Genomic DNA, 10,760 nt, shown 5'->3' with positions numbered 1-10,760 from the left:
GCAATATTTATGTGACGCTTATAAATTCTCATAAAATATATTCCAGGCTATAATCAAATCATGATTATATTTTCTGAATATTTAAGCCTTACTTCAATCAATCTCATGTCTATGCAAACTTTGTACAACAATTCATTATGTACAAATACATATATGCAAATTTCTCATTAGAAATATTTATTTGCACACCCTACAGGTCTTACTTCACTTTATGTGAGTAAATTTGCCTGGACTGCGTCATAATATTTTGGCCAAAAATCAAAATGTATGTCGATAATTCTCGATAAATCTAATACAATGATCCTTGCTATCTCATGTTAGTTTATTGCATATGCACACATTCAATATTTATTGTCGACAAAAATTTCAATAAACGATAATTTCCTCCCATATTGACATAACTTATAGAGATCTCTTTAAATTACATATTTTTCAAATATATTTATGATTTATAGGTACCTATAACGAATCACTTCAGGGATTCAATTATGATCAAATGTGTTATGTCTAACTTCTTTTGGGAGTCTCTTCTAGAGTACCGTTTTCAGCACGGTTATCATTTTTAAATCATCAATACTTTATAACATTAAGGTATCTCCATGAGTACCTCTAGATTTAACAACTTCAGGGCAAATCAAATGAACATTTACTAATAATTTCTTTATTGTTCATTCACGCTTCAGGCGTTTTCAACTCATTCTATCTCAACTTTGAGTAATATTGATTTGCAGTTGGTATATATCATTTTGAACTATATCGTTCTTATACTTTGTGCAAGGATCAATCCCAACTGCTTCTCTCCCCCTGATCGAGAGAATTTTAAGAAATTGTGATATCTAATAATATTAATACACCTGTAGGGATTTCAATATATCACAATGAATCAATATCTATTTAAACTCATATATATTATATGACATTGAACTTCAGGTTCAATAACTTCAGTTTCAAGTTCAATACTTATGAACTTAATTCATTTCTAAGAATGAGTCATACGTGTATAATTAAAAATACATAAATTTACACATTTTGTAAATGCATGATCATATAATCTTATCACATCGATAAGAAACTATGCAATAAAAATCTAACAATGGCTCAAGATTGTTAAAGAAATATAATTTAAATATTTTCTATGTGCAAATATATGCACATTTTCTTTTGAGCCTTATAAATTAACAATGAGAAGAATATTCTGGTTCTTCAACAAAATTTAGTCAAATCCTTTGACAATTTATTGCATATGATTTATCATGTCAAAATAATTCAATTAATGAACTTCAGGTTCACTATAATTTGTATTTCAATGAAACTTTCACAAGTAATGTAAATTCATTACAACATAATCATTATAAGTTTCATTTTTATATACACGAATAATATAATTATATTATTCTCCAAAACATATACACTCTTCAGGAGTCACTATTATGTTTATCAAATTTTATATTTCTTCAGGAATCACTATCATCAATTTAATGATGTGTATTATATAAAATGTACATAACAACTTCATCATGTTGTTATAATGGTCAAATAGATATAACCATAATATATCATTCATTTTTCCTGGTATCTTTTTAACAAGTCGTCTAATTTATTTAGACTATTCATCAGTCTAATTATCATGACTTGATATATTACATATTTAAATGTACAACTAGTACATATAATAAGTCATCTCTTATTACTTTCATAACTAGATAAAAGTTATACATCTAGGTACATACAAAGATGTTTTACTACTCAAAGTAGCAATTGTATGTAAGAGTACTTCTTCAGGAAGCTTTTCAAATAATCATTTTGTGATTCTTTATCACTTTGATTATATTGGATCACTAACAAATATTAGTAAATTATATATCCACTTTTGGGAATATGCAAACTGAATTATATAGTAGCTATATATATACATATCTTGTACTAACAATAGTTTGAAACTATTGATTTCAAGAAATAATAAAATATGTATATATTAATTTGCTTCTGGCATTACCAATATATGTGAAATCTATATTCTTTGAAATAGAATTTCATGTCTATTCATTCTCTTTAGGTAATGATATTTAAATATTCTAAATGTACAATAAGTTTGTACAATTCACATTCTATTAAATAATCAAGTATACTTTTATCTTGATTATAAGTATGTCCGTACTACAGGTACGCGACCACTATTATTCAATTCCACACATGATATATAAATTTCATGCACTTTGATTATGTGTGGTATCTCATCTTTTAGTTGTTTCCACTTTTTTTTTGGAAATATTTGAGTAGTAAATAATGTCATTGATTATTTAAAATCATTACATTCACTTCGGGGAATGACGTTGAACAAGTAGAACATTATTATAAATTTCTTAAAAATTTATTACTTGTTCATCCATAAAAAATATAAGAAATCATTCAACAATTTCTTTTACGATATTTCAAAGAATATATGAATGCAATTTTTGCATAGTCTCCAAGATGTATGCAAAATTTAATCTTTAACATATGTCAGATTCAATAATTTCCAACATTACAAGTAATAACAATGTATAATAACATGACTAATACGAGGAATCTTTAAAAGTGATTGACTTCAATTCGTATCATTCTCTGCAGGGAATGATGAACAATAAATACTGCCTCATGTATTTAAATAACATTAGTCATCCTCATTGTTATTCTTATACTTTAATGTTTTAATGTAATTTTCTTAACATTCTTTTTGAGTATTCAAAACCCACTATAAAATTGCATCAATAATAATCATTTTTAATGATTCTTTAGTTGTATTCACATAAATACAATCATTTTTTTTCTTCGATAAATATAAAACATTTACTTCAGGAAATGTTTGTCAAAATCTATATCGATATTAGATTACTTTTCATTGTCCTCAAAGAATACAAGAACATATATATAAATATGTATTCATCTCTTTCATTATATATCCATCATTTATATAATGAATATTACGTTTGCATAATCTTCAGGATATATGCAAGATTTTATTGAGGACGCATAATCATCAGGATATATGCAATATTTTATCGATGATGCATAATCTTCAAGATATATGTAATATTCTATCGATGATGCATAATCTTTAGGATATACGCAAATGCAATATTTTATCGATGATACATAATCTTCTGGGTATATGTATAATTTATATAGATTTTCTCTATCATATCATAGGCACACATATATTGTAAATATTATGAATGATAAGAACATTATATATATATGAAATCAATAATAAATATATAAAAACATATACATACATATATAATATATAGATATATAGATAAAAAGAAAAAGAAACCAAATGATTCTTGAAATTGTTTCAGTCAGAGGAGTTATATATATAAATATATATTTAGTGTATTTTGACTTTGAAACAATTCAAGAACTTTAACAAGATACTTACATTGGGACTTGGGCAGAGACTCATGCTTGAAGCTTGGGCAGAGACTCGTGCTTGAAGCTTGGCCAGAGACTCGTGCTAATAACGTGTTATAAAATAATATAAAATAATATAAAGTAGATGAGAAGAAAGAAGAAGAAGATGAAGAGAGAAAGAGAAAGTGAATGAGAATTTCTGAGTTGTTTATTCCAATGGGGTGAACCCTATTTATACAAATACAAGAGTGAGATATTAAGAAACAGAAAAATGGAAACTAAGAAAAAGAGGAATGTTGACTACAATTAATGGTAATAAATAAAAAATTTGGACATCCATATAATTATTAATATTTATAACAGATGAGAGATTACATAACAGATGAGAGATTACAGAGATATTTAATTTTGTACTAAAATGAATGTATACGGATTCTTGAAAAGAAAAGAAACAAATAATAAATAATAATAATAACAAATCAAAACAAGATGTTTGTGTTTGAATGAGAATTGAACACTCATGAATCATCATGACACTGATGGTAGACTCGTCCACATATTATAATTTCCTCTGATCCCCAAATATCCATAATTTATCTTTAATTTTTGAGAAGTGGGCAGATTCATAGGACCTATATATAAAAAGTTGGAATCTGCGACACGACACAGAACACTAAAACGAAAAGGGTCAGTAGACCACCTCTTCGTCCTCGTCTTCATCATTATCGCCATTTCTCTCACCCAACTCCATTCAACAACCCTATATTTCCATTTACACCTCATCTGGATCTTATTCATTTCTCCCACCTAAATCTTTGCTCCTGATTCCGATCACCATGGGTGCTCTACCTAACTCATTTTAACTCTTTTTTTTTTTTTTCAGAAATGAAAAATCCATTATTACCATAAAGTATCGATTTCTGATTGTTGTTTTGATTTGTTTCAGCGAGTCAAAACCCGTTCAACACCATTTTGAAGGGACTTGAGAAGCCCGATGGTGGTGAATTCGGCAAATACTATAGCTTGCCGGCTCTCAACGATCCCAGAATCGGTCTGTTCTGTTTTTTGGCCGTTGGATTTTGGTTTTGTTTGCTTTTAGATGATTATTTTTTGTTGAGATTGATGTGTTGTGTTGTGTTGTAGAGAGGCTACCCTACTCAATCAGGATCCTTCTCGAGTCGGCAATTCGTAACTGCGATGAGTTTCAGGTTAAGAGTAAGGATGTTGAAAAGATCATTGACTGGGAGAATACTAGTCCCAAACAGGTTGAGATCCCATTCAAACCTGCTAGGGTGCTTCTTCAGGTAATCTGGCTATTTCTAGATTTACGGTCCCATGTTATTGATTCTACATTTTCGCATTTAGTATTTTAGTGATTGTGATTCAAATTGTGTTTTCTTAGGATTTTACTGGGGTTCCTGCCGTTGTTGATCTTGCTTGTATGCGTGACGCAATGAATAAGCTCGGAGGTGATTCTAACAAGATTAACCCATTGGTGAGTTGATTCGAGACTCGGAAGCTTAACATATAGTTATTACTTAAGTTCGGATAGTGAACCTTAGTTCTTAGAATCTGTTTTTGTTTCTCTCTTTCAATGCAGGTTCCTGTAGATCTTGTCATTGATCACTCGGTTCAGGTTGACGTGGCAAGATCAGAGAATGCAGTGCAGGCAAATATGGAACTTGAGTTCCGGAGAAACCAAGAGCGTTTTGGCTTCCTTAAATGGGGATCAAATGCCTTCGATAACATGCTTGTTGTTCCTCCTGGATCAGGGATTGTTCACCAGGTAATTGCAGATTGTAGAATAAATCTCACAGTGCTTTCACAGAGTATGTAGCCTTTGCTGTATTGACTAAGGGTTTTTCTTTTTCTTATTTCTAAGTCCTGTGCACAAGCTTGGGTTGAATTAAAGTTCTAAGGCTTATTATTTGCAGGTTAACCTAGAGTACCTCGGTAGAGTTGTGTTCAACAGAGGTGGCTTGCTTTATCCTGACAGTGTCGTTGGAACAGATTCACACACGACAATGATTGATGGATTGGGTGTTGCTGGCTGGGGAGTTGGAGGGATAGAAGCAGAAGCCACAATGCTTGGACAGGTAAGGACTGTTAACTTTAACAATTGTGTTACTTGCATGTCATTGATATAGGGTTGCATCATGAGATCCCCGCAGCAAATGTGTATAAATATTTGTTGTGTTATATGTTTCATGGTATTTTCTGTTCTGCATTTACTTTCACAAGCATTATTTCAACATATATTAACTCATCTTATCATTTGAACAGCCAATGAGCATGGTGTTGCCTGGTGTGGTAGGGTTTAAATTAAAAGGAAAGCTGAGGGATGGTGTGACAGCCACAGACTTGGTTTTGACAGTAACCCAAACGCTGAGGAAGCATGGGGTTGTGGGAAAGTTTGTGGAATTTTATGGTAAACATATTTGTCTATTTTCTCTATGCTTAGTTTTCTGCAGCTGCAATTTCATAAGATGATTCATTTTAGTTTCTTTATTGCTATTTCAGGGGAAGGCATGAGTGAGTTGTCTTTAGCAGATCGTGCAACTATTGCTAACATGTCTCCTGAGTATGGTGCAACCATGGGCTTCTTTCCTGTGGATCATATAACTTTGCAATATCTGAGACTGACCGGAAGAAGTGACGATACCGTATGCTCTTTTTTTAAAAGGAAATATAAGAGTTCATTTTTATGAAATGTTTTGTTTCTTCACTCCCTGATGTGTTGTCTTTTGTGCAGATTGCTATGATAGAGTCATATTTACGTGCCAACAAGATGTTTGTGGACTACAGTGAGGTATATTATGCTGAAAATCCTACTTTTAGGTCCATGTGTCATTTTCAAGTTTTTAACAATATGGTTTCTGACTTAAGTATTGCTATACGATACCAGCCCCAGGTTGAGCGAGTGTATTCCTCATATCTAGAGCTATCTCTGGAGGATGTGGAACCCTGTGTGTCAGGTCCAAAGAGGTAGTTTCTTGATTTCTTTGGCTGATATGCAGTCATCTAATAAGAAGATAAGATGTTTCTATCTTCCAAACATGGCTTTTACAATCTTACTTTTTGCAGGCCACATGATCGTGTTCCTTTGAAAGAAATGAAAGCAGATTGGCATTCATGTCTTGACAATAGAGTTGGATTCAAGGTAAGAAATATTTTTAATTAAAACAGACAAATGTTATTGATTATTAATATTTAATACTTACTTGGAAACACAGAGAACCCCATTGAGTGGGGAGTTACTTATTGTAATTCTGAAATCTTGTTATTGCTTTCCCCAAGAAAAAAACTGCATGCTTTAGATTTAGAATCGTATACAAAAATCCATTATCATTCTCCACAATAAGAGGTTGCTTAAACTTTCACAAGGTCTCTATGAGACCATTATATGGCCACACTTTTGTTGAAGAAACAATATATACTGGAAATGATCCTTTTTTAAATTGACTTTTGTTTGGAGACCAAGTTTGAAAAACTCGTTATCAATGTTAATCCTCTATGTCTATTATGAATACATTTATCACCTAGCACCTTGAAGATTACATATGTGCGTTTATCTCCTTACAAATTGTAGGATATCATACGGACGAATTTAATTTGGGATGGTTTTTGTCGTCTTTAATTTGGGATGGTTTTTGTCGTCTTTGGAAGTTATTTGTTGAAAATTTCATTCTTATGTCTTCATACAAGTGTATAAATGACGTCTTTTAATTTTTCCAGAGCTCTTTTAACTTGCTTGATTTGAATTATGTACTTCAACTGTTATACATTAAATTGGTACTATTTGCTCCCCTTTTGTATTGTGCTAATGGTTTTTGTTTTGGTATGAATTGCAGGGTTTTGCAGTACCTAAGGAGTCACAAAGTAAGGTTGTTGAGTTCAATTTTAACGGGACCCCAGCACAGCTTAGGCATGGAGATGTTGTTATAGCAGCCATTACAAGTTGCACAAATACCTCAAACCCCAGTGTAATGCTTGGAGCTGCTTTGGTTGCAAAGAAAGCCTGTGAGCTAGGATTGGAGGTTAGAAGTCGCTATTTTTTGCTACGATTTATGCTTCCTTTTTTATTTTATCAAAAACTAAAAGATAATTCACTAGATAGTAGATACTGCAAGAAGAGGTACAATAATGTAGTATGAGTGTTCTACTTTGGAACAGAATCTATGCTTTACTCGGCTTTGTCTTTATTTGTGTTCGTTGAAAATTGGTGCCTGTTTTTATGTTTTTTTTTTTTAAAAAAAAAAAAATTGTTTTTTGGCCTTGGGACCAGGAAAACCTCCAAGTGGCCCCAAGGTTTTTTTAGTCTGTGGGAATTCGAACCTTGAAACAAATGCCTCCAAGCACTATCCAACACTCCTCCTTACCAGTAGACCTACCCCTTGGGGTTAACTGATAACTGAGCATTTTACTCTGTTTTCTTTTTAGAGATTATGATGGGTGTGGGATACATCACTGTGATGTTTGTTCAGTAAATTTTTCTACTCTACTATACATGAAAATGCCCACTTTTAGACTATAATCAGGTGTTTCTGGTTTGATGGAGAGTGTTAGTTAAATTGGAACATCAAGTGTTCGGTCTGCTTATTGCTCGCAGAATTTCAAAACACGCATTCTGTTGGACCTTACCTGTTTATGCTGCATGGATCAAGAATAATTTTTTTTTTTTCCGGATAAAATGGACTCAAGTTTTACTATAATTTCTTTTTGTTTCAGATGAAGCCATGGATCAAGACAAGTCTTGCTCCAGGTTCTGGTGTTGTGACCAAATACTTGCAGAAAAGGTGTGTTTTCAATTCTATTATACCATATTGGGAAATATATGTTTCTATTCTTACCAAGACATTATTTTCATTGCTGTAGTGGGTTGCAAAAGTATTTGAATCAGCTTGGATTCAATATTGTTGGGTACGGATGCACCACATGCATTGGAAATTCAGGAGATCTTCATGAAGCAGTGGCATCAGCTATCTCTGAAAATGGTAAGTATCTATTAAGTTTAAGGCTTTAGCTTGTACTAAGTTTCTCCTCTCATTGAATTTTTGAGAAATGATTAATTTGTTGTCCGCCTTTTTATCTACAGATATAGTAGCATCTGCCGTTTTGTCTGGAAATAGGAATTTTGAGGGTCGTGTTCATCCCCTAACTAGGGCCAATTACCTTGCTTCTCCACCCCTTGTGGTTGCCTATGCCCTTGCTGGCACGGTATGCAGCTTAGATTCTACTATTTTCAAGATCTTGTGTTGTATGAAATCATTTATATATGATTTTCTGGTGCCCATCAATTTGCAGATCTTGTGTGTGTTTGCAAGTATAGCTCATATTTTAAGTGATTTAACCATGTCTAGAATTTCTAGGTGATATAACATGATGTTTTATGTATCTCATTCTTTTGGGGAAATGCTCTAGGTGGATATTGATTTTGAAACAGAACCAATTGGGTTGAGCAAGGATGGGAAGAATATATTTTTCAGGGATATTTGGCCATCTAACGAAGAAATAGCAGAGGTGAGATTCTGAATTGCATAGATATGAGTTCATTTGGATTTTAAATTTATTTTTTGTCGCAGCTCAGATTGAAGATTTGGAATTTATTATGTTTCCATCTTGCATTTTCTTCCAGGTTGTGCAATCAAGTGTGCTTCCTGATATGTTTAAGGCTACATATGAAGCAATAACCAAAGGAAACCCCATGTGGAATCAGTTATCTGTACCTTCTGGCACCCTCTATTCCTGGGACCCCAAATCAACCTATATACACGAGCCACCCTATTTCAAGGATATGACTATGTCTCCTCCAGGTCCTCATGGAGTGAAAGATGCTTTCTGTTTGCTCAACTTTGGAGACAGTATTACAACTGATCACATATCACCTGCCGGTAGCATTCACAAGGACAGCCCCGCAGCAAAATACCTTCTTGAACGCGGGGTTGATAGAAGAGACTTCAACTCTTATGGAAGTCGACGTGGTAATGATGAAATAATGGCAAGAGGCACTTTTGCAAATATTCGCCTGGTCAACAAGTTTTTGAAAGGAGAAGTTGGTCCTAAAACTGTTCACATTCCCACTGGGGAGAAACTTTCTGTGTTTGATGCTGCCATGGTAATTTCCTCTTATTTCTCCAGTAGTATTCTGTATGATAGGAAGGTTAGGCCCTCTAAAATACTTCTGAGGTGTTGAAATTCTTATGTAGAAGTAAGAATATCACCAAGGAACTAGTTGCCTTTTATTATCTTTGGGATATATGTTTGTCACAAGTGTCTTTTCTAAATCATAAAGCAAGGCCTTGTAGGGTGTCTTTATGTGGCTAGTATAAATATATACTACAGAGGCTTTGGTCGTGTTGTTTTCAAGTTTATATTAAATACTTCTGTTTAATTACTACAGAGGTACAAGAGTGAAGGACGTGACACGATTGTTTTAGCTGGTGCTGAGTATGGAAGTGGAAGTTCCCGGGATTGGGCTGCTAAGGGTCCTATGCTACTGGTATATTTTAAACTTAAAAGGTTCCATGCATATATGGTCGGTGGCTTTTGCAATCGATTTAACGGTTCTATACTTATATTTTTTTTTAATTTTTCTTTCTCAGGGTGTGAAAGCAGTCATAGCAAAGAGCTTTGAGAGAATTCACAGAAGCAATCTGGTTGGCATGGGTGTCATCCCTCTATGCTTTAAGGCAGGAGAAGATGCAGATACACTTGGATTAACTGGTCACGAACGATACAGCATTGATCTTCCAGCCAGTGTTAGTGAAATTAAACCTGGTCAAGATGTGACAGTTGTGACGGACAATGGCAAGTCGTTCACATGTACACTACGTTTCGATACCGAGGTATTGTGCTCTTACAAATCTGTGTAAATCCTGTTGAAGATCTAGTTGATGCTTTAGATTTCCTCATTTTATTTCTCTAAATAAACATCCCGGTCTTCCTGGTGTAGGTTGAACTTGCTTACTTTGATCACGGGGGCATTCTCCCATATGTGATCAGGAATTTGATCAACACAAAACATTGAATCAGCTATAAGTGACTTGGCGCTCAGCTTGGGGAGTTCTGCACCGTTCAAAATCTTCCTCGGCTCATGTTGTTGCAAGTTTTATTGCCGACCCCAATTATTTTCAAATAAAGGAGCTTAGATGCTCTGGCAAGGAGAAAGGAATAAATACAAGGGAAACTATACTATGATGTGAAGTTGAGTGATATGATTTATATCATTGGTGCAGAATTTTCAGTATTAAGTCACATTCCTATCAATCATAACAGTTTCAAGTTTTGGTTTGATGATGCTTTTTTTGTCATCTGTTTTTTCGAAAGTATAATAACCCCTTTCCAACAAAAGGGTTTCTGTGCATTAA

The 10,760-nt window shown here is 33.4% G+C and overlaps 1 protein-coding gene across 1 annotated transcript; it reads left to right on the top strand.

Moving 5' to 3' along the window:
• Positions 1-3,899: 3,899 nt before the first annotated feature.
• On the top strand, positions 3,900-10,684 carry LOC115712750 (aconitate hydratase 1). Its single transcript, XM_030641101.2, has 20 exons — positions 3,900-4,233; positions 4,340-4,444; positions 4,537-4,697; positions 4,796-4,888; positions 4,994-5,179; positions 5,328-5,489; positions 5,677-5,821; positions 5,914-6,056; positions 6,146-6,202; positions 6,299-6,378; positions 6,478-6,553; positions 7,245-7,430; positions 8,122-8,189; positions 8,269-8,387; positions 8,489-8,610; positions 8,815-8,913; positions 9,029-9,508; positions 9,794-9,892; positions 9,996-10,238; positions 10,346-10,684. Exons 1-20 carry the CDS (start codon positions 4,230-4,232, stop codon positions 10,418-10,420), a joined length of 2,703 nt encoding a protein of 900 aa, XP_030496961.2. The 5' UTR covers positions 3,900-4,229; the 3' UTR covers positions 10,421-10,684.
• The last annotated feature ends 76 nt before the right edge of the window (positions 10,685-10,760 follow it).

This window comes from Cannabis sativa, chromosome 4 (assembly GCF_029168945.1).
Source record: "Cannabis sativa cultivar Pink pepper isolate KNU-18-1 chromosome 4, ASM2916894v1, whole genome shotgun sequence".
Taxonomy (NCBI): Eukaryota; Viridiplantae; Streptophyta; class Magnoliopsida; order Rosales; family Cannabaceae; genus Cannabis; species Cannabis sativa.
Note: the sequence above shows the minus strand (reverse complement) of the source record. Positions and strands in the feature narration are given on the sequence as shown.

Excerpts from the sequence above, each read along its gene's own strand:
- LOC115712750 (XM_030641101.2), top strand. Across the intron at positions 7,431-8,121 it reads CCTGTGAGCTAGGATTGGAG|ATGAAGCCATGGATCAAGAC; the intron begins GTTAGAAGTCGC and ends TTTTTGTTTCAG. Across the intron at positions 8,914-9,028 it reads CTAACGAAGAAATAGCAGAG|GTTGTGCAATCAAGTGTGCT; the intron begins GTGAGATTCTGA and ends ATTTTCTTCCAG.